Below are 22,992 nucleotides of genomic sequence, written 5' to 3'. Positions count from 1 at the left end.
GAGTGTCAGATAATTGGAAGGGTAGGGTGAGGCAGGAAACCACGACACGCCCTTGTTGGGACTTGTTTAAGAGCACAGGAATAGAAAAGCAGAAGAAGGGCGAGAATAAAACAGGTTAAATAAAGAAGAGGTGGACATTTTTTGATGATCACTCAGATTCCACACACCTTTGGAAGGACATGATATAAAGTATAGGTGGCACATTTTGGTAGAAAGGAAACGGTTGAGGAGAAAAAGAGATTTTCAGTTCAGTAACCAAAGCAATCCAGGTAAGTTACATTACTAAAAAAAAAAGGAGAAGAAACAAGTATCCTTTATTTTCTGTCTTCCAGATTCCTTGAAGAACAAGGCTGTATTGTCAGGCAAAATAGAGGAGGTGTTACATTTTTCTGTGGGGTATACAATGTAAAAATAAGATGGTGTAAGAGCTGGGTCATTTTGAGTTTTTGTTTGTCAGTGAATACAGCTCCTGTAAAGTGAGTATCAGATGAAAAGAGTATACCTGCAGGGAGATAAGAAATGTGAAGCCTAGCTCTGGGTATATTTTTAATGCATTTTGTGAAACTACTGTGCAAATAGATAAAGTTTAGCTGAATGTTCTCTGTTCCGTAAGGGTACCAGCAGGGTGAAATGCAGATCATCTCTTGGCTGTTTTTAAAACTGAGCAGATCTGAAATGTGCTGGAGGAATATGGTAAATTGGAGCTTCAGATGGTGGGTGCAGGGTACAATATTGAGGAATTGATCTCTAGTCCTGAGAATGTCTGGAACTGCTTCTGACTGAAAGTTGGTGTTACCATGGACCTTGCCTCTGACGGGTAGGTTTATTTATCAGCAGTGATTCATTGATTATGACTTTGGGCCACATTTTTGTCATGGAAGATTAGGAGGCACTGTAAGGTGTTTCTGAAGCTTTGTCACAATAACTCAGAAAAGTCTGATCTGAGAATCAGTTTTGAATCCTTTCTGCAGCAGGTCTGGCAATTTGAACGTAGTGGCATAAGGTAAAAGACCTGTCTTCTTTTCCTGGCTTTGGACTGACTTGTAGAGTGACTTTGGGGAAGTTGCTTGTCCTTCTGTGACTAGTTTCTTCATCTGTGAAATGGTGACAGCAGCACATTCCTGTTCTGCAAACGTGTGTTTTTTTACAATACCAGATTGTTTTTCTCCCTTTCTGTGCCAGAGGCAAGAAGCTTGTGCAGGTCAGAATGGCCTTGCTTTGGCCTGTTTCTCTTTGGGTAGCACAATTAAGTAGAGACAGTGAGGACACATTTTTGAAAGGAAGGCGCTTGGCAGTGCAGAGTGAAGTCTGGGCAGTGCTTCTGCTTGTGCTCTGGGAAATGAGCACATATTGGTGTCAAAGAAGCCAGGTCAGGTTCTGGGCAGAGCAGCATTTGGCTTCTACAGCATGTCCAAGCTTTGGCTGGGCATCTAACCTGCTTCCCTGGCATTAGCATCATTTCAGTGAGTCTACAAAATAAGCAGATTTGGAAGCATGATTTGGTTGATCCTGACTGTGTTGGTTTTGGTAGAATAACCAGAAAGGAACAGCTTTTAAAGCAGAATGAGAAGGTCAGGTTCCTAGACTGTGGGGTGAAAGACAGATAAGGGGGCATTTTTTAACCAGTTCTATTAGTCCAGGACAGTGGCACCTGAAAGGCTTGATTATGAGGAAGGGGCACCCTAAGAGACATTTGATATGATGGGAGACATGGCATTTGCTTTTAACAGTAAGTGACATGGTTTGGAGGCATCTACTGAGTCTCAGAGTATTCATGATCAAACGGTTCCACTGACATTAAATATTAGAAATCTCAGCACCTGCTGGTGCCTCTTTCTCCTAATCGAGTGTCTCACGGCAGGAGCCTTATTAATGGAGGGAGGAAAGACCTGAAAGGATGTGCTGTGAGAGTGTAACAGCAATCTGTCATGAAAACTGGAAGGACATTGTGGAGGAATAAAAGAATCTGAAAATTTTACCATTAAAATACGTCTTTGTGGCTATTCCCCTCCCCTTTGAAAAATGCCTGTAACAAACTTTATTACCATTGCACACAACACCTAAATTCTAAAATAATAAGAGGGGTTTGAATGTCCCATCTCAGACTGGCTTAGTGTCCTTGCCAATGTGCTGCACTGCAGTCAGGTGGTACAGGGGGTGCAGGAGGCACCCCGCAGTGTCGGGTTTATGTGGAAAGCACAGATCTAAGCTTGCCTTGCAAAGCTGGGCAGCTATGACTATCCTGCTTTTCAGTGCTGTACAGACAGGAAGCAGTGTGCACAAGTGTGGCAGTGCTAGACTTCTCCTGGTTCCTAATGCCATTAAGGTCTGCAAGTTGCCTGTTTTTTGTGGGTGCCACATGTGCACTACAACCCCTGAGCTTATGTTAAAGCGGCCATAGGGTTGCCCTGTCTTATGCTGCCTGCACTGTTTGAGAGTGATCCCACTTCACAAGTTTCTGCTTGTTTCATCAGAGATGAATTGCAGGTGGCAGTGCATCAGAGATCTCATCAGAGATGATTGCAGGTGGCTTCTCTGATTCAACAGCACTATTGCTTTGCCACAGACATAGCCCACAGGTATGTCTTTGTGAATCCAGATAGGAGCTGGTGAAATGAGTCAGTCCTGGCAGATAATGGAAATACAGCTCAATCAGTCTGCTGGAGCCTGGGCTAGCTTTTGCATTCATGTGGCAAACACACATGCAACATAGATCAAAATGCATCATGTGCTGGGGCTAGCCTGTGGCATGTGTGGCTCCAAAGATGTGGTTTAACCTCTTGTTATTGGTATCAGAGCAAGATATTTGCCTTTCTCAAGGGAAGGCAAAGATGCTTTCACTCCATGGTGGTGCTGGCCTCTTCCAGCATCCATAACCAGCACTGCTTCCCAATATTGGAGTTCTGGGGCTACAAAGCAGTAGGAAAGCAGTTTCCAAATACAAAGCTGTGTTTGCTGCCAAAACCACTGGCAAACCCAATGGTGCTGACATCTAGACAAGAGCTTGCAGCATCTGTTTTTAGGGAAGGAGCTTTAAAGATGCTTCCACTATTAATGCAGTAAGGAAGAGTGAATGACCAGGAGCTCTTCCATTGCAAGGGACTGTCATCCTGCTGGAGGAGGAACTCTCCTAACCCATATAGCTCCGGTCTTGCATAGGCCTTGGAATCAACACCCTGGATAATCCCTTGGAAATCCCCAGTGTTAGCAAGCACCATAAGGGTTGGGTAGCAACCTGCTGCCAAGGTTGTGTAAGGACTTGGATGTGGCCTCAGGAGCCCCATTTATAGGGCTTCGTAGCCAAGCTCAGGGTCTGAGGTGCAAAGAGTGAGGGCTATGAGCACTGTGGGTGTTCTCTGCAAAGTTCAGCTAAGTCTGTGTTAGGAGGCTAATGTGGCTTGACTGATGGTGTGCCTTCTACACTCAAATTGTTCCTGTCTGGCTCTGGGAATAGCAGGAGCTGCTCAAAGACAGAACTGAATCTGAACTTCAGATATTCCTGCAGATTCTCTGCTGCATCCTGCCTTGTGTCATTATTTATGCATGCACAGTACAAGCATAACATCAAGGGGGCTACTTGGTAGGCACTTTGTGGAAGGATGAGTGGAATCATGAGGATCAAACTCAAATGGTAGCTGAATTAGAGAGCACAGTCTTGGGTTCTGCCTCAAGCTGGGCTCTAAAAGTTGGAAGGAATTTTGCCCAAAGCTTTTTCTTAGACTCAGCCTGTTAAGTGTGTAGGTTTTGGTACAGCTGGGCCTTCAGTTTTAAGGAAGAGTCTTCAAATGCAGTGGAGAGTTTTGGCCTGTTATCACCTTGTGCACAAATTAAAATCTTTTCCTTCTCATTGTTTGCAGCTGTGCGAGTTGAAATGTTACCTTAGAGAGACTAGGAGTGAGCAACTGTGTATTTCCTTCTGACAGACGTGTTTTCTCTTCTAGCTGATGGTTCATTTCCAGAATTACAATGTTTCTTTGTGGTACTCCTGCCTTGGCAGACAGTCATACCTCTGCTAGAGACTGTAATTTTGACTAGAGAGGGAAGAAGAGTATGCACAGCATTCACAGTAGTGATTCCAATACTGTGTAGACTGACCTGAGCTGACGTTAAATTAGATCAGATTCCAAAGCCACAGACAGGGCCTCCAAACCATCTCTGCTCTGCGTGTAGAGCAAGATAAAGCACTTCCTACCTTAAGTTCCTTGCTGCTGAAAATAGCTATTTTAAAGGTACCTCCAGTGTTTTTCTGCTTCAGTAAGCAGATGGCTCTAGCATCAATGTACCCTGAGAATGCACAGTATTACTGTCAACAGTGCAAGAGTATGTCTGCTTAGGTTTTTCTGGCAGTACTGACATGGTGTAGGTAGCTTAACTCCTGCAAGTGCCTGCATTTCTAATCCTGTACTGTTGAGTCCTGCCCAGAGCAGATGTGTGGGAGTAGTGTTTGGATCCTGTGGTTTTGATCAAGCCTTTATAGGGGCACAACTGGAGACCATAATGTAGTGCCACAAAGTCTGGATATAAATTCAGGTCTAAACTTCTCCAGCACTGAGTGGGTTTGCTTCAATTGCCCCTATCTCACCTGTTGGCTTTAGAACCCGTACTGCTGTTTCAGCTCTGCTGCATTGTGCAGCATCCAATTTTGTAGGCAAGTGGTGCTGGTCTATTAGTAATACTCACATGGCTCTGGAAAGGCACTGTAAACTTCCTGGCATAGATGTCTTCCAGGCAGTCTAGTCCCCAGCTGAAGGGAAAAAAGTGGTTGGACTTGTGGGGAGCTGTTGTCATTTCCTACTGTTCACAGAGCTCTGAGTGCAGTCTCTCTGTTTTCCCTGCAGGTGGCAATGGTATGGATTCTGTAACAAAGAAAACGAGGCAAGATGGATCAGAAGTTACTGAAAGACGTAAGGAGAACATTTTTAATTTTTGTTACACATCAGAAATCCCAGAAGCGGATGTGCAGTTTTTTAAGGCATTGAAGGCTGACCAGAGGTCCAGAACTAAATTCTGCACCTGTCCCTGGTCTCTCTGTTGAAGTCAGAATAAGGAATAGAATGGGCCAAGATCAGACATTTAGAGACATGTAGCATGACCTGATTGTTTAACCACAGATGACTGCCCTGTGGTAACATGTCTAGCCAGTAGTGCAGACATTTGGATTCTCCTACTACCTCTGATATCAATGCCCTGTGTGGCCTAGAAAATGGTCTTTAGATATCTTTTTTGGCTGCGTGTAAAACAGAGGATAGGTTTCCTGCTGGCATTATGGGAATTAGCAGTAGGAAGCTAGTAAGGGGTCTGACCATGGGCTTTGCTGTTACAGCAATGGCTGTGGTTTAGAAGTGCCCAGAAATAATAATACTTCCATGTTTTACAAGGATCTTGTAAGGAAAAAAAGTCTTTCATGGCAGTGATGTTCTTAGTTACTGTAGAGTTAGAAAGGCCTGCATACAGACAGCATTATGTGCTAATGAGACTGCAGCCCCTAGGCAGTGTGGTCTTAAGGGACTTTTCTTTAAATAAGTCAACCTTCTTTGAATGAGTCATGCTCTTCCATGGAAATTAAGTAGAATATTGATCTTGTTTGGCTATATTAACATGCCATTACTTCTGCACCCTTTTCTTTCCTCAGTTATTACAGAGACTGTAACCACAAGACTGACGTCCTTACCACCCAGTAAGTAATTGTCAGTCATTACATTACTTCTGCTCAGTGTTCTGTGCCCCTCCATGCTATTGAACTGCATTATTTCCATAAATCACTCGGTGCAGCAGGTCTCGGTGCAGAAAGACTTGCACCCAAAGAGAGGCTATTTTCAGAAATGCCTCTCCCAAAATACCTGTTACTGGAGAGAAGGAGCAGTATGTGGGGATTTGTCTGGGTATTGTCAGAAACAAAGCCTCACAGTCCACTAAGACTGGTAGACCAGACTTCCCAAGGGCTTAAGCCCAGATGTAGGGCCTCCAGTGGTGACTGTCTCTTGGGGACAAGGGTCAAAAGCGATGGGTCTGCAGCCTCCACTGCTGGGGCAGGAGTGTATTCTCCTCTCATCTTACCCAGCTGACAACAGCAAGTGAATCTTTTTGGGTAATATTAGACATCACAGGTGATTTCTACCTCTGTAGGGAAGTACAAGTACCAAGTAGGGAAGAATTCTTCATGCTCTTTATACCACCATACTCTTGATTACCTTGCTGCACTGCGTTGGAAAGGAATTGCACTATCATCTCATTTCTGATGAGGGTTAACAGGAGTATCCTTCAGTCTATGTATGGAGCAAAACTGGAATACAAACCTTCTGGGTCTGCAGTGTGAGTGCTATCTGCTCTGCCAAGACGCTTCCCTGCAATTCTGATATCTGACCAGATGTGAAGCTATACTTGTAATTGAGTGTGAGGACAGTCCTGCAGTGTCCTTACTCTTCTCATCTTTTACCCTGAGAGAATGTCTCATTTTGTGCTCATCTCTTCCAGAAGGAGGGAGCAGCAGTGGGCTCAAAACATCATCCCACACTGGCGGGAGCGGAGTGGAAAAGAGGTCTTACACCCATGGCAGCAGCTATGTAACTTCAAGTAAGGAATGAAGACATTGCACAGTGAGCAAACAGACAGCAAGGCAGCATAAATGGTCTGAGGAGAGATTCAGGGCAGGGAAGGCCTTCCAGAGGCAAGGAAAACAGGGTTTATGAAAGTAGAAGTGGGAAATACTCAAAGCAAAGCTATTACTTCTCTAAAGTTTGGTGTGAGGATGGGTGAGTAAATGGCAAAATTCTCATTTTCCACAGGGAAAACTTGATTTCAGGAGAAAAACAACAAAAAATGCCATTCCCACTGTTGTTAAGAAGTCATTCGGAAACCAAATTTCCCTTCTTTCAGGATTTCCAAATCACAGTCTTTCTGACCATTTTTGTTCAAAAGACAGTTTTGATTAATCTTTTTGTGATCTTGCTGAACATAGATTACTATTAAAGAATTTCCTAGAAAATATTTTCTTGTGTGTGTCCGTTCGTGGCTTTAGCACTTTGAAGAGTCTGCCAGATTTTCTGGATGTGCTAAATCAGTATGTGCTGTCTACTCCATAAAAACAGGGTTCTTCTCTAACAGCATTCTTTGTCCAGCTGTTAGATTGTCATAGCAAAGGTTCCTGAAGAATAAGCTTCCTAAGCAGGTTTCTGGCACACCTGTCTCTCTGTCCCCAGTGGGACAGACTGCATAACTATGCTTGCAGAAAACATTCTCCATGCTCCAAAAGAGCTAACAAACCAAATAGAGTGAAGCGCAGTTTGGAAGCTCAACAGGAGAATTAGCCATACCCAATAGATCTTACAGACACCTCCATACCAATTAAAGGCCAGAGTTGGAATCACTTTGCTTCAGGGCAGATGTGAAGTAACTCCAGTGAAGATGTCAGTCTAATTGTCTGGACTGGCACCAGTCTGAGAACTGAACCCAGCCCTGCAAACTCAGACAACTCTGCAGGATTGTCATCTTCCTCATTATTTCTTTTCAGTGTGTGAAGGAAGAGAAAAGTATCTGAACTTCAGAGATAATGAGTTCTTGAAGTTTCACAGAGCATTTTCTAATCTCTGCTTTCCCACTCTCCTTGCAAAATGCTTCCAACGGAGGTCTACTTGTCACAGTAGTTCTTTCTGCTGAATTAAATGGAAAAGTTACCGAACAAAACAGGTCCTTGTAGAGGGGAAAGTTGGCAAGGAAACACTCTACTGAGATCACAAGGGCATGCTCTTTTTGCAGATGGGTAAACAATAGCCAGTCTGATCCTGCTGATCAGCATGATAAACGTTGCACTTTGCCACAGGGTTCCCTTTTTGCTGCATTCTGATGATGCTCCAGCATTAGATTTCATATAAGCATTAGATTTCATATAAGAGTATGAACACATTCTCCACAGCACTGATGTGAATTAGGAAGGAAAATTCTTTCCTCTGTCTAAATATAACAGCCACTAATAACCTCCAGGCTGTCTTGGTCCTGATGCACACCTTCTCTAGAAAATGGACTGGCAAAGGCATGACTAAGTGAGAGTGTGGATAGCTGCTTTGGAAGGGAAGCAGACTCATCTTTGCTTCCTGTATCCTTTAGCACTTTGAGTTTGGCTTAACAATCACCTCCTGTTTTTTGTGGCCTATGCCATATAACACTTGAATTTATCCAAATTGTATCCAAACCAAAACCCAGCACCATCCAGAGCCAGATGTATTCCTGCTCAAGGGAGATGGGTCATTCATCCCCCTAGGCCAAAACCTGCTGTCATATATATAATTGACAAGATTTGTTTTGAAACCACAAAGATAACCAATACTCCTCTCTACACTGAATGCTGAGGACAGTCAGAGTTAGACCCAAATGTGGTTCTTGCCCATCTCTAATTGTGAGGTACCAATGCAAATTTGTCCAGCTCAGAAGACAGTAATATAAAGCACCCAGGGTGTACATCCAGGGCATATCTTCAATTTGCTGAGGGCGTTTTGTTTTACCTATAGGTGGAAGTGGTAGGTTGAATTCATCATCATCCTCTGGCTACAGACAAACCCAGTCTCCCAGCTCTACTCTCACCAAATCACCTGGCTCAACATTTGAAAGAAAAACCTATGTCAACCGCCATGCAACATATGAAGGTATCACAGAATATGACATAGAAAGGAGGCAATATGTAGTGCACTCTGAGGTCACATTAATGCAGAATTGTCCCAAACAGCACAGGAATCCCATTGTGGTTTTCCTAGGAAATAAGCCATTGGGGACGCATTTTAACGTTTAACTCCTATTTATAATAGTGCTCATTCCTAAAAGGAGTTATGGCATATTTTTGTTGAAAGACATTAGAAGCTCCTTCATGTAATTCTAAATAGCTCTGTTTTTTAAATGGAAATATTTGTTGCCCACTGGGATTAGACAGTTACCAGGAAGACATATTCTGAAAGCTTTTAATGATTTTGTACAAAGTATTAATGAACACCTTTCTGTTCTTTGCAGGAAGCTCCAGTGCCAACTCTTCTCCTGAGTTTCCCAGAAAAGAGTTTGGTAAGTTCTTTTTAGAGCTCTTCCTCGGAACATTATGGCAAGGTCATGTGAGTTGGTGGCTACCGTAGCTTTTTGCACATTGCTGTGTCTTGCTCTACTTATGCTGACTATGTATTGGGCAGCCAGTGCAGCTCCACTCCATGACTTTGGAAGAGTTATTTGGGATTTACATTAACAGCTGACAGCAGGGTCTCTAGTTGATACATATTCAAACAGAGGGTGCATACTGTATATCTGCTACCCTCAACTGCTTTTGTGATGCTCCCCATATGGCATGGGACATGGACAGGAGAACATAGACATGGGATGCTTCATAACATTTCTCCCTGCCCCCCACCCGCATAGCTGGGAGAACAGCTCCAAGCAAGAAAGCCAAAGCTCTTAGGATTTTGAGCCATTGCTGGATAAACTTTTCCAGTACCTCTTTTCTAGGCTTCAACAGGTTTATATGGAAAGCTGAACTGGCTATCAAGTGATATATTTACACTGAACATTGTCAGCAGGTATGAGCTTGCCTGTCCAAACTCTGAGCTGCCAATTTTACTCAGTGCAGATAGTGAAACAGTATGATCAGGCCATCTTTCTGGCTCAGAGAGGAGGCAGGGTTTCGCAGTGCCCAACTTTGGTTGGTGGGGTAAACAGGCCTATTAGCTGCCTTTTGGCCTATTGAAATGGGAGATCACCATCTATGAACAACATTTATGTGTCCAAAAAGAAACAGCAGTTGGTCCAGAAATGCTAAAGGTGCTACTGACTCTTTAAGATACCTTACGGTCTAAAGGGGGCCTGGTGAAAACTCCAAGTGTTCAATTTCCCCAGTTGTGCCCCAACTAAAGGTTATTGTCTGAATCTGAGCACTCTGAGCAAGATCCGTGTGTTCATTTTCAAAGATGTCACAGGCAGTAAAGCCTAATACTGCTTTTCTCTCATTGCTGTTCACAGCATCTGCCTCCACAAGAGGGAGAAGCCAAAGTCGAGGTGAGTGATACTGTTCTTTTAGAAGCCTCCTTTGTTTTATTCAGTATGATTCAGGGTGTGTTAAATGGACCTATTTCTTAGCTGGAATCAACCAGTTTAAGTGTAGATCAGTCAGATGAGGTATGTGGATTTACACCACTGCTTAATGTGAACCATTTAACTGTAAGCAATTGCTTAAACAAGCTCGGTGTAAAAATTGATCCTAGACAGGGTCGTGGTGGTTTGGACTGTGTTAGAAAGGAGGATCTACTTGAGGACCTGGACATCTGGGAGCATAACAGATAGTCTTCCATTTTGTCTGTTCGCTACCATAAACTCAGTTAATCCATGCTCTGTGATCTGCCTCTGACATATTTACAGTAATTGTATTCATGTTCCTCTTACTGCGATCTATCTTACAAACCATAAGGCCATACCCTGAAATGATCTCATGCTGGTAGTAAGGAGATGGTGAGGAAATTATGGACTTGCTGTGGTCTGTTTAGCCAGCTCACTGTAAAGCTCTGCATTGTTTAAATCATTCAGCTCTTCTAATAATTTATTAACAGCGTTGGGGAAAGAAGGATTATATTGCTTGTAAGAGTGTAATATCTGTTCCCAGCTGCTTGAAGAGGAAACTATAATGTCACTTTATCCGAGTTAATTTTAGCAGTGGATATAAATCAAAGTGCGCTCTTGCACACTCCTCCTGGAGAATGTCACAGTTACCAATTATTCTACCTCAGATCTTCACAGTCTCCTCTAGCACAGTACACACCTGAGCCCCCAGCAGAACTAGGCCATACATAATAAAACAGACACCAGAGAATCAGCTCCAGCTTCTTGTATTACTTCAGAAAATAATTCTAATCCATCAGCTTCTCCACATGAATGCCAAAGCTAGTGTTTCTTTTATAGTGCATGCACTGTCAGATTTCATCTTGAGAAGCATGTATCACATGTCCTGGCTGGCCAGTTTGCTTGTGGGTAGCAAGGTTAAAGGCTTGCCCCACCCAAATCACTTTAACTCTATAGTCTCTTGTGCTGGACAGTAAAAGTCAGTAATAAAATCGAGTACCTGGTGAGAATGTTTGCTTAAAACTGGCTTGGTTACATTCAGTGAACCAAAAGAGAAGTCAGCAGGTTGTAAGAAACTAAATTGTACAGCCCATTGTAGAGATGACAGTGTGAATTTTACCCAAGAAGTGGTAGGGAATTTGTGTATTTAGTAAGCTTCTTTTGGCTCTCTATGTTTTTGTCCAGAAGGACTATAATAATAATAATTGTGATGAGGGGGAATATCAATTTGATTGAGGACTGCATAATTAGGCCTTCTGTATGTCTGGCAGTAACAATGCTATTGGCTTCAACAGAGGCCCTCAATGAGTAAAATATAGCTCTCTGGAATTAAAAGTAGTAAAATGTGACCCCAAAACAAAAAGTCACCTAAACCAATTTACAACCAATTCACATGGGCCATGAGTGCTGCTCAGATCAAGCAGCAAGGCAGCAAGATGGAACATAGCAAGAAGGAAGGAATTCACTTCAGCCTAAAGATTCACTTCTGGCTCAGGACACAAATGCATCTCACGCCATATTCACAATCTGCTTTTTCTCTTCCCAGAGAGTGAAATACGAGTACGACTGCAGAGTGCATCTCCCTCTGGCAGATGTAAGTGCCATGGCTTTTATTCCAGGGGGATCAGTTATAAGATAGAGGGTGTTGCTGCTCAGGGTATGTCTGCAGTGTCTCTGGGACCCAATCTTCATGATGACAGATAGCAGCATGTCATTCTTTTTTTCCTGTTAAGAACGTTCATTTGTCTTCCCCTTCTGAACAAGGAAGCATGCTGTGGGTTAGATGGTGGTCTTGCAAGGATGTAGTTGTACTTAGTCCCAGAAATGAGGCCCTGAAGCTTTGTTATTAAGTAAGTGGCAGCCCCAGAAGGCACCCCCAGAGAAAGTACAACTTCATAGACACTCACAGGTAAATTCCACTGAATGGTTTAGCCAGGGCAAGATTACAGATCAATGAAACAATGGCTTTTGGGTGAGTCTGGACACTTGCTTTTCCTTTCAGGGACAGAGCTGGATGATGTGAAACGTTTGCTGAAAGGAAGTCGATCAGCCAGCTGCAGCCCTACTCGATCACCATCAAGTACGCTCCCGATACCGAAAAAAGCTGTGGTGGAGACAAAGATGGTTACTGAGAGCTCTCAGTCAGGTATTTGGCAGAGAATGGTTAGCAGTGCTGGAGCCATTCCAAACATTATTTGCCATAAAAATACCCAGTTGCTAAGAACCTCCAAGTAAGAATACATGGTCTCTGTCCCAGACAGTGGTGGAAATACAGAAAAAGGGTCAGGATGCTGGAGGGCTGTCCAGATGTTGCACTAACAAGAGGTATCTTGGGTAGCTTTCTAGTGACTTGTCTAATTTCCATAAAAACAAGCCAGTTCCTGCTGCGACCAGCTTTAATTCAGAGGTGTTTCTGGCAGAGACAAGAGCTCTAAGCAAATACGTCTTAGGGTGATTTGATCTTATCTCCAAGCAAGATGGAGATAGCACTGAAGACAACATTTGGGTCAGTGATTTATTGGCCATACCACATGATTCAGAGATCACTAGGACTTGATAATAATGGAAGTGGTACTTAAAATACTATAACGAGCTTTTATTATTTATAAGACTCACCAGAGTGCTTGAGATAGTGGTATTTGCATTCACTCTACTGCAAGCAATACCTCTTTTCTTGTGCGTGGCTCAAATCCTGTCTAAAACTGGGAATTTTAGTCCAATACACTAGTGAACCAATCAGAGCTACATGTGGGAAGCAGAAGTCATACATCCCATGGCCCAGGATGATTTATTACAGAATGGCAGACCAAAGAGTTTTATCCTGGTATCATAGCACCTACAAGCAACAAAATCTCTTCAAGGTGTTTTGTGAATGGTCACACTATCGAGTCAATCTTTATTGCATTCGTTAAAATTCAGGTGGGCTGTAATCAGCTGACATTTGAGATCAGTTATACCATGTTAACCTGGAGTCATTGTGTTGACTCCACAAGGGTAACTGAAATTTAAGGCAGATGAAGTTGTTTGCCGTGTAAACCTGCAACACATGCTGAGCCACAAGCCCGGTCTCATTGAAAACAACTTCTGTTTGGTTTTTTTACAGTGTCGGGGACATATGATACAACCGTACTGAATACTGCCCTCCCTTCATACATGTGGTCCTCCACTCTGCCTGCTGGGTCTTCCCTTGGTGGATACCATAACAGCTCTTCCTTGATCAATGCTATGTCTCACTCTACAGGATCAGGTATGCCTCCTGGACCGCCCAGGCTTGAAGGATGTAACTCCATACTGAAACTAGGTCAACAGCAGTGCTTTTTTTTTGTACAGCAAGAACTAAAATGATGGAAGAATCAAGATGGCAGGGGTTATGCTTGAATTTTCTCTAGTTTTCTGTATCTTGGTGCTCTCTGCTTCTACACTGACTGTATTTGAAAATCCTTATTTGTGAGGATCTATTGTCCTGACTGCCTGATCTGTCGCTACATTTTGATGATAGCTTTATCAATGAGGTCAGGCTCATATTCCCTATCAAAACTAGTTTTAGACTCTAGTTAACATTGGATTATCCTGGCCCATTATAAGAACAAGTGGGCCTCACCCTTTAGTCCTCATACACTGAAGATGTAATCAGTAAGTGCTGAGTGTGCTTATACCTTTTAAGGCCCACTTCTAAATACCAGGGATGTTGCATTTCCCACTTGCAGAAAAAGCTTTATGGTAGCATACTATTAAAAGCTTTGCTTTCTCAAACTGCCTCATGATTGCAAATTGTCTGGTGTAGGATTTTCTCCCCTTTGTCAGTTCAGTAAAAGAGTGGTTTGGTGTCACAATTTTCAAGATTTTTCCTCTGTGCCATTATTGTGCATTATCACTAACTGCATTTCCAAGTGACGCTGACTCTTAATTTCTGTGACTGTGCCACCGACCTTTGGGTGCTGGATTTCTGATTCCAGAGAAGTAATAACAATTCACTTCCTTTTTTTGCAGTTTTTGGTGTTCCAAATAACCTGGCTCCCAGCAATCATACTCTGAACGCAGGCCTGAGCACTTCCTCTACAGGTCAGATTTTTCTCTTCTTCCCTTCACACTTTCACAGCACCACAGTCCTGGCAGACATGTACCATGAAATAATACTATATCACACAGTTTCACTTCTGTTCATCATCTCAGTGTCAGCAGCTTCTCTGCACATCCCAGTTATTTTTTGGTTACAGTGGGTTTATTCTGAGCCGGCCCTGTATAGCTGGTGTCAGGTCCTGACTATTTTTGTCTGGGAGGCAGGGAAAACAAGAGATTTTCCAAGGAGAATAACTTGTCTTTTGAAAGACACCTGTTAGGCCAGCCTGTTTGTTGCCTAGAACAACTCAGGGTAATGCCTTAAAAAATAAATTTATGTGTCCTAATCCATAAAGGCCCACTGCTCCTCTGTCAGTTTTCCATGTAATTTCCCATTGCTTCACCTGGCTTATGGCTTCTGTCAGACTCTCTTCAATGTCACTAAACCACTTCTCTTCCTTTCAGTCACACACACTATGGCTACACAGCACAGTGCCATCATGCAGGGTCTCTGTCTGTGCCTACAAAGAGAGCAGGGTGTATGAGAGCAGTGTGTACACTGCACTAATATTGCCACACTGATCTGGTGCCAAAGGTGCCAGCTTCCAAGCCGTTTGCTTCTCTTTGGACAATACTTTGACACACACTGTGTGCAGTTATCGCTTTAAAGTTCCTGTAGTCAGTCCAAACCAGTTTTCTGAATTTAGCTTTTTTCCCCAAGTGCCCTGCCTGCAGAAATATCCATGCAGCCTGCAGAAATATCCATGCAGCCATGCGAATGGCCTTGCAATTTAGCTTGAGATAATGTTTTTAAATGGTCAGCATTATTGTCCTGGGCCAACAATAAATTATACAGCAAAATGATCTAAGGAAATGACAGTTTGTAAAGAAGATCTTTGAAAAGAAATGCTTAGGCCTGTGATGCCTCCAGCTAGCTGGCAAAATTTCTTGGGAGAAGTCATCATTATTGTCATTGGTTTTGTTTTGGTTTTAGCCAGAATACCACCTGCACTGCAGGACTTTTATAATGCCCATTGCAATGTTTTTCTTTGCAGTGTTTGGAGTTCAAAACAACCTGTCTCCAAGCTCTTCAACCCTGACCCAGAATGCTACTGCAGCCTCCGCAGGTCAGCAGCAATTTAAGCCTAGAGAAAGTGTGAGGGCCACCAATGTGTGCTGCCTTCTCCCACCTTTTCTATAGTGACTAGAAAGTTCATATTGAGAGAGGGTCCTTCATTACCATCTTCTGTGAAGCAGTGTGGTATGAGGGGATGTTGAGGAACATTTCCTCTGCTTTGCATGTGCAGGAACAGCTCCCATTACCTATGGAAGCACTAGAGAGTTGCTTGCTGGGGAAGCCCTTGCTTGTTTGAGTTGTCCTGAATAAGAGAAGATTTTTGAAATGGTGTGCAGCCCAAGGTTCGTGTGTGTAGATACCTTGTTATCCTTAGTCTCTTTCATTCTCAAATTTCTTCATTGCAGCATATGGGATGAAGAACACTTCTCAGAGTAACACCATGGCAAGTACTGGTGTGTCTGCCTCAGCAGGTGAGTGTGTCATTCATAGATGTTCAGGCATGGTCTTGTACAAGCATATCATGATAAAAACAAGTTAGATACTCAGCCAGCTGAGTGACACTAACACCTGGCTCCTCAGGAGCATGACTTATCACTAGCCAAGTCTTCTACCAGTACCTTTCTGAAAAGAAAGCAAATGAGCCAGAAGCTAAGAATGAACAAATGAGCTGGTCTGATTCAGATCTCCCCCACTCTGTGGTAACTTGAATGATTTAATTGCAGCTATTTCTGCTCAACAGGCAGGTAACTGGATAGAAGATCACATATATGAAATTTTGCTTCACTTGAAACCAAAACATTTGCAAGGTTTCTCTTAAACATTGTTTTGTAGTAGTACTAGCCTCAACCACTCAAAACTCAAGGAATTAACTTATACATGATCAGATTTATTCTTTTTAATGAGAAAAGTTGAGGTCTTTCTACTGGCCTTTTATCCTTGAATGGTTGGGATTCATCTTTTCCAGCTTTTTTCTGCAGCTCTGAGAGCTATAAATTAGTCTTTTATTTTTTGTGTAAGGGAAGCCAAGTTTCTTTTCTAATCCAAGGACTCCCAAAGATGAGGCTTAAAAATAGATGTAAAAACCACAGAAGTTATGATAACATTTCTAATACAGGTTTGCTCCAGGTTTGTGTTAGAGTAATGGATTAATACCATTCTGGTTATCTTGATTTTCAATGTTTTGTCAATTTGTGTGCAAATTCAAGTTTGTACACCATTCCAGGCGTACATGATACTACCTAATGGCAGAAAGGTGACCACACCAATGTTTTTGAGCCTTGTTTGATCTGTGCCAAACCTCAGTAAGCTACAGTTCAATGCATCATAACCGTGCCTGGCTCCCAAGGATATGGTGTGCTTTGTGCTTTACAGAGTAGATCTGCTAAAGGTGCTCCTCAGCTTGAGCTGTGCTGGCTCTGATGACCCTTGACTGTCTCTCTCAGACTGAGTTTCTATGATTCTATACTAAGTGTGTTTGAGAAGTGAAGAAGTCATTGAGCAAGTAATTTCTGTATGTGATTGAATTCCAGATGCTATTTCTGGTAGCAGTTGCTCCCCTGCTAGTGAAATACACATTTCTAAAGAAATCTAATGGCATGCACAGCTCTCCTCTTAGCTTCAGTAACCAGTGTGTCCCTTACTGGCTGTTTATAGTAGTGGCAACACCAATCACAATGGAACTACCTATTTTAATGAATAGCAGTGTTGTGGCTTATAGTTACGACTCAGTGGCCCACACTCATCTCCTCCTCTTCCCCATCCTTTACCAATATTCCAGGGGGAACCGTTTTGAGCTCCCAGGGAGATGACATTCTACGCAAAGACTGCAAGTTCCTGCTGCTGGAGAAGGAGAATGCCCCAGCAAAGAAGGAGATGGAGCTCTTGATCATGACAAAGGACAGTGGCAAAGTCTTTAGTGCCTCTGCCACTGGGCTTAATGGAGGTAACTTCTTCTCTTCAGGACATGTGGATATGCTGAGGGCAGAGAAATGGAGACTGATCATGGGGGAGTACAGAGTTCAGGACACCACACCTGACTCGAAGCTCAGAGCCAAACAAGAAGCTCTGGCAGGCAGTTAGCCTTTAACCATGCCAGCTGCGATCTAGGTCTAGCTTTTACATTTGAAGCTCCAGAGTGTGGCTTGGAATATTTCACAAAGCTCAGGAGCTTTGCAAGCAAAAAACTAGATCTGGTTTAAACAGGCAGAGCTATCGTGTCTTCCCAATAAAAAATATGCCTTTTGCCAATGAAAGAAGATAGGCCTGGTTGAACTTCTGGTGTAATGCTTTTAATTATATTTGGTTCCTGTTCAGGATCCTTTGTAGAAGACACCTTGAAGAAAGAGAAGCAGGGGTTTTCTTCCTCTTATGCTACAGATACTGGCCTAAAATCAGAAACAAATGGTAGGAGTTTTTCCCTGTGGAAATGCAATAGTTCTCCTTCCACCTCTATTACTACCTTCCCCTTTCAAGCCCACGTTCTAAGTTTAATTATGCATAAAAAGACTGCTAAAGCCTCTTTTACTGCTGTTAAAACAGGAGGACTGAAGTCCGTGCCAACAAGGGACAAAGCAACTTATGCAGGTAAGTGATGCAATTCGGACTTTCATTGGAAGAAGCACCAAAGCACAATATACAAAAAAGCAATCATTCTTGAGTGACATGAGTGATCTCTCTGCAATGACATCAGAGGGAGGGAATGTTTAGGAGTCTATTCCGTGTGTAATGAGCAGACCACATGCCAGAGAAATTGGTACCAGTGATATGATTGTGCATGGGTGGGCACTTGGGGTATTTTTTTATTGCTGGAGAAAATCAGATAGCTGACAGTACAGCTGCATCCTGCTACCAGGACAGATTTATGGGGAGAAGAGGGCTCAGACAGATCATGCTGGCTATTGCTGTCATTTATGGCTCAAAACTGTACAAAAAGTTGAACCCAAGGGGATCACGTTTTTCAGCTGTTATTTTAAAATGCACTGACTGTTGGCCCCTGTTGGAATTCCCATTAGGAATGCTGTTCCCAGCTTCCACAGGGACTAGAATTACCCCCACCACATGCAGAGTGGGGTGTAAAGATTTTTTTCCATAGCGCTTTGTATAATAGATCAAACCTTGGTGTGCTTATTCTAAGAGATTCTTGACTCTGAAGTCAAGGAACTCTTCATTAACCAGGACCCTGACCCTTCCCTTTTCCAGAAATACGAAATGGTGATGCGGGGGGAGCAATTGGATCAGCACCATCCTGGTGTCCCTGTGGTTCCTGCTGTAGCTGGTGGAAATGGCTCCTGGGTCTGCTTCTGGCCTGGTTGCTTCTCCTTGGACTGCTTTTTGGACTCATTGCTCTGGGTAAGAAATAACTGAGGAACAAAACATTGAATGGGATAGAAAGACAAACAGAGGGTGTAAGCTTGCAAAGAGGCCAAGTACCAGAGGTATCAATCCAGAGAACTGAGGATGAGCATATTCAGCTTGATGGTGACTGCCACTAAGATATTACAAATGGACAGAAAGAATGGACAAGAGATCCAAACTTTTGACGAGGAGTTATATAGTCTTGGGGTGAGTAGGATAAAACTATTGAGATCTGAGGTCTTACTTCTCAGAGACTAAGAGATTTAAATTCTAGATATCCCTGCTAGGAAAAAAGATACAAAGAACAGTCCTGCAAAACTCAGTGGCCATAGCTATCATCTGATACAGTGTTGCCTTGTCCCTGCTATTAGAAGTACATATTTCAGGCATGCATCTGTGGCAGCATGTTCCCTAGCATTTCACTTTAACCTTCCAGCGGAAGAAGTGAGAAAGCTGAAATCTCGAGTGGAAAACCTCGAAAAAATCAATGGTGGCCTCCTGACAATTAACCAAGGGAATTCAAAAATAGAAAAGGATGTTTCAAGAGTAGACTTCCTTCATGGTATTTCGCCCTCCTCAACCTTCCCTTATGAAAATGAAGAGTCAGTCTGGTTGATGGTGAAGAGCAGACTGAACAAGGAAATAGAACGAGGTAAGCAGAGTCAATGTCTGTGATGCTGCATAAGACCAGATTATTTAAAAGGGTGTGGGAGGATTTGCTTGCCCAAGGGCCTAAAGACCAGAACTTTTAGAGTGCAATGAAGTCTGTCAAAAATGGTGCCCTCACCTGTCCTCAAAGACAGGCTGTGCTGGAGCTCAGAGTGCTGCAACTCACACTGATGGTACATCCCTTAAAGCCAGCAGAAAAGGGAGAAGAAAGGAAGTTGTGGACATGCCATCCTGTGTCAGGATGTATCATGTTTGCTGTAGCAAGTGAGTTTTCAATTTTGAAAGAACTACACAGAAAAATGAACCCACAACTTATTTCTCATGTTACTTTTGTTAGCAAAGGAAAGATGACTTACTTCTGTTTAGCAGATGATGGAAGTAGGTTAAGAACAGAGGAGCCTACATTCTCCCAGCCTCAGAATTTTCATGGATTTGAGAAAGCAAATTTGAGGAAACTCTACTTAAAAAGCCGTGCTGTGCTTGATAGCCTGTGCTGCCTGCAGCCTCAAAATCCAAATACAAGGATCCTTGTACATGAAGTAAGTAGCTATTCTGTTGTGAAATGCAGTCTAACGGCCCCTTCACTTCCTGTTACAGGCTACTTCCGAGGGGAGAGAGGAGAACCTGGTGCGAAAGGTACAGCCATTATAGTCCTTCTCTTCCCCTGTCCTATTTCTTGGCTCTGGCAATGCACAAGTTTGGGGTGGATGTTGCTACAAGGGGCAATTGGCAGTAAGAAAGATAAAGCTGGTGTATACTTGAACAAAAAGAATCATAGAATCATTTAGGTTGGAAAGAACCTTTAAGGTCATCGAGTCCAACCATTAACCTAGTACTGCCATGTCCACCACTAAACCGGGTCCTTCAATGCCACATCTACACATCTTTTAAATACCTCCAGGGATGGTGACTCAACCACTTCCCTGGGCAACCTGTTCCAATGCTTGACAACCCTTTTGGAGAAGAAATTTTCCTAATATCCAATCTAAACCTCCCCTGCTGCAATTTGAGGCCATTTCCTCTTGTCCTATTTCTTGCTGCTTGGGAGAAGAGACCAACACCCACTTCGCTACAGCCTCCTTTCAGGTAGTTGGAGAGCGATAAGGTCTCACCTCAGCCTCCTTTTCTGCAGGCTAAACAACCCCACTTCCCTCAGCCACTCCTCATAAGACTTGTGCTTTAGACCCATGACCAACTTCATTACCCTTCTTTGGAAACGCTCCAGCACCTCAATGTTTTTCTCAGGGTGGGGGGCCCAAAACTAACACAGTATTCGAGGTGTGGCCTCACCAGTGCTGAGTATGGGGGAACAATCACTTCACTAGTTCTGCTAGAGTGTAAAGCTAGTTTGCTGCTTAAATTGTAGAGGACCTGAATCCCATGCAGAACTAATACAGGAGGCCCAACCTTGCATTGAGCCAGTGTGAAAGGCCAGATCCTGTTTGCCACTAGTGGGATGAGCCTGATCCTGCACTATTCAAGTATGAAATGTCCCTATTCACCCAAAACTCCTTCATGTTTCATTGAAGGTGGGAGAGTAACTAGAAAAACAAAATGAATGAGTAATCATTGGAAATACCCCCAGGGCCTCTCTTGATCTTTTTTTTTTCTCTTTTCTCAGGCGACATGGGAATGCAAGGTCCCAGAGGTGAGTCTGGAGTTACCTGCTTTTTCAGGTAGATTGGCAGCCTGCCATAGGGCCTGCATAGCAAATGGATTATTGTTACTCCAGAAGTTAGATACAGAAGCTGATGCATTCTGTAGTTCAGATATTGTTGTGATGGTTGGGATTTTTACTCTTCTTCTGGGCAAAGACAATTTTAGAGTTCACAGTAGAAGAGGTAACAGATCTCACTTTGAATCTAGAAACTTCTTTCACCTGGATGAAAGTCATTCCTGAAGCCAAGCTCTACCTGTTTTAATCACAGAGTGCGTCAGAGGATTTTGCGTGGTATGAATGATTCAGTCCATTGCGTAAATACAAGGGGGCCAACGTGGCATTGCTGGAGATGGTAGAACTTGTAAACATGCCAGGAACATAAACTCCTTTTTATGGGGGTGAGGATTGGCCAAAGTGACAAACAGGGAAGACCTATTCCCTACTGACTGTTTATTTCTTTCTCTCTACAGGAGAGCGAGGACTTCCTGGTGTCCCAGGTGGGCAGTAGTACAATTCCCCTTTGAGGGAGGACATTTAGTGACATTACTGTAGGCAAGAACAGATTTTGCACTGCAAACCTAGCTCAAGTTGGTTATCTAAGGAGTCAATATTTAGGATAGACTAAGTCACTTGATCAATACCTTAGTGTGGAGCTACAGACACAGGTCAGAGACTTGGTTACAAGCAAGGCCTCAGCCTGACTTCCACTTAGTTTAACATGGCTAATTTGGGGTTGTGAAGATCCCAGTCTACCTTTGAAAGAGTCCCACAGCTGCATGAGTACTTGGCCCAACTTTCTTGTGCTCTTACATGTATTGTGTTCTTCTAAAGAGATCCCTGTTCAAGTGCCCACCTTCCAAGTAATATATTCTTTACCTGAGCTAATGAATCCCTCTAGGCTTCAGGTTCCCCTAATTTGCATGTTATTCTTTCATGGTACACAGACAAGGGCTTTGAACATTTGCTGTGTTTTTCTTTCCAGGCATTCCTGGTCCAAATGGGCACCAAGGACCAGAAGGACCAAAAGGACAGAAAGGCAGCATGGGTAAGCATCTCTATCAATGCTGTTAGTCTCTCACAACTGATTGACACATGGCATGGGAATACAGACACCAGGTTGGTGTGATCATTGCCTTCCCCATGGAGGTAGCCATGGATCCTCTTGCCCAAGGCCTCCCATAAAGACACCTTTTTTTACAAGGCATTTGTTTCCTGTAGGTGATCCTGGCATGGAAGGTCCCATGGGACAAAGAGGTCGAGAAGGGCTACCAGGGCCTCGAGGGGAGCCTGGACCACCTGGATTTGGAGAAAAAGGGGACAGAGGTAGGAACTAAGTGTCCCATTCTTGCATAAAGCAGAGATGGACAAAAGCTAGAGTTTGGTCCCAATTTATAAAACATGTCAGCGATAGAATTTGATTTGATTAATCAAATCCAGATTTCATTTCAGACATTTCCCAGCACAGACAAACCTGGCCTAAGGGATTTTTTTTGTCAAACTTAAAATGGGTAAACAAGTGTTGTTTTGGTTTGCCAGGTCTCACAGTCAGGTTTCAATGTGGCAGAACCAAAAGCACTTAGTATCAAGGTCATCTTCTTCCCTCTTATCCAAGTCACCAAAGCTGGGGGATTTGTCTTGCTCACCCCAAAGCCCAGTGAGATGCAATTTTTTTCTTGGACAATGCATGCTTATTTGGGTGGTTTGAACTGACCAGCAGATTTTTCATGACACTTGCCAAAGAAAGAATAACAGGAGATGGCATAATGGAAAAATGCAATCGCAATTGTATTCTACAGTATCTATTCATGCTCTTATTCTGCATTCTAGGTGTTGTTGGTGAGCCAGGTCCTCCAGGGCCACCTGGTCCTCCAGGTTCCGCTGGCCTTAAAGGTAAATATGAAGATGGACAGAGAGAGCCTAGCAGACTGGTTAGGAGTAAATGAGAACTCCAGCCTTCCTGCTTCACTTGTGTTGCACTGCAGTAATCAGAAAAATGAACTAATGGTCCTCATTTTAGATAAAGTTTACTTTGGTAGGTACACATAACTTTAGAGCAATAAATTCTTGGAGATTTTTAGTGAGAATGGGGATT

At 43.1% G+C, this 22,992-nt stretch overlaps 1 protein-coding gene across 1 annotated transcript in view; it reads left to right on the top strand.

Moving 5' to 3' along the window:
* Positions 1 to 4,847: 4,847 nt before the first annotated feature.
* COL17A1 (collagen type XVII alpha 1 chain) overlaps positions 4,848 to 22,992 on the top strand; it is a 36,992-nt gene continuing 18,847 nt past the window's right edge. Inside the window, exons 1-23 of the mRNA XM_049810394.1 lie at positions 4,848 to 4,904; positions 5,633 to 5,677; positions 6,475 to 6,573; positions 8,505 to 8,639; positions 8,998 to 9,045; positions 9,988 to 10,023; positions 11,627 to 11,674; positions 12,083 to 12,226; positions 13,184 to 13,327; positions 14,071 to 14,142; positions 15,195 to 15,266; positions 15,622 to 15,687; positions 16,995 to 17,159; positions 17,531 to 17,620; positions 17,756 to 17,800; positions 18,416 to 18,565; positions 19,008 to 19,223; positions 19,838 to 19,876; positions 20,862 to 20,888; positions 21,371 to 21,397; positions 21,883 to 21,945; positions 22,119 to 22,223; positions 22,728 to 22,790. Of these exons, the coding sequence (XP_049666351.1) occupies positions 4,850 to 4,904; positions 5,633 to 5,677; positions 6,475 to 6,573; positions 8,505 to 8,639; positions 8,998 to 9,045; positions 9,988 to 10,023; positions 11,627 to 11,674; positions 12,083 to 12,226; positions 13,184 to 13,327; positions 14,071 to 14,142; positions 15,195 to 15,266; positions 15,622 to 15,687; positions 16,995 to 17,159; positions 17,531 to 17,620; positions 17,756 to 17,800; positions 18,416 to 18,565; positions 19,008 to 19,223; positions 19,838 to 19,876; positions 20,862 to 20,888; positions 21,371 to 21,397; positions 21,883 to 21,945; positions 22,119 to 22,223; positions 22,728 to 22,790 (1,954 nt within the window). The 5' untranslated portion in view covers positions 4,848 to 4,849. The remainder of the gene's footprint in view (positions 4,905 to 5,632; positions 5,678 to 6,474; positions 6,574 to 8,504; positions 8,640 to 8,997; positions 9,046 to 9,987; positions 10,024 to 11,626; positions 11,675 to 12,082; positions 12,227 to 13,183; positions 13,328 to 14,070; positions 14,143 to 15,194; positions 15,267 to 15,621; positions 15,688 to 16,994; positions 17,160 to 17,530; positions 17,621 to 17,755; positions 17,801 to 18,415; positions 18,566 to 19,007; positions 19,224 to 19,837; positions 19,877 to 20,861; positions 20,889 to 21,370; positions 21,398 to 21,882; positions 21,946 to 22,118; positions 22,224 to 22,727; positions 22,791 to 22,992) is intronic.

The sequence above is a fragment of the Accipiter gentilis genome, chromosome 9 (assembly GCF_929443795.1).
Source record: "Accipiter gentilis chromosome 9, bAccGen1.1, whole genome shotgun sequence".
NCBI classification, from domain to species: domain Eukaryota; kingdom Metazoa; phylum Chordata; class Aves; order Accipitriformes; family Accipitridae; genus Astur; species Astur gentilis.
The sequence above is the reverse complement of the archived record's forward strand: the minus strand, read 5'-3'. Positions and strand labels throughout refer to the sequence as shown.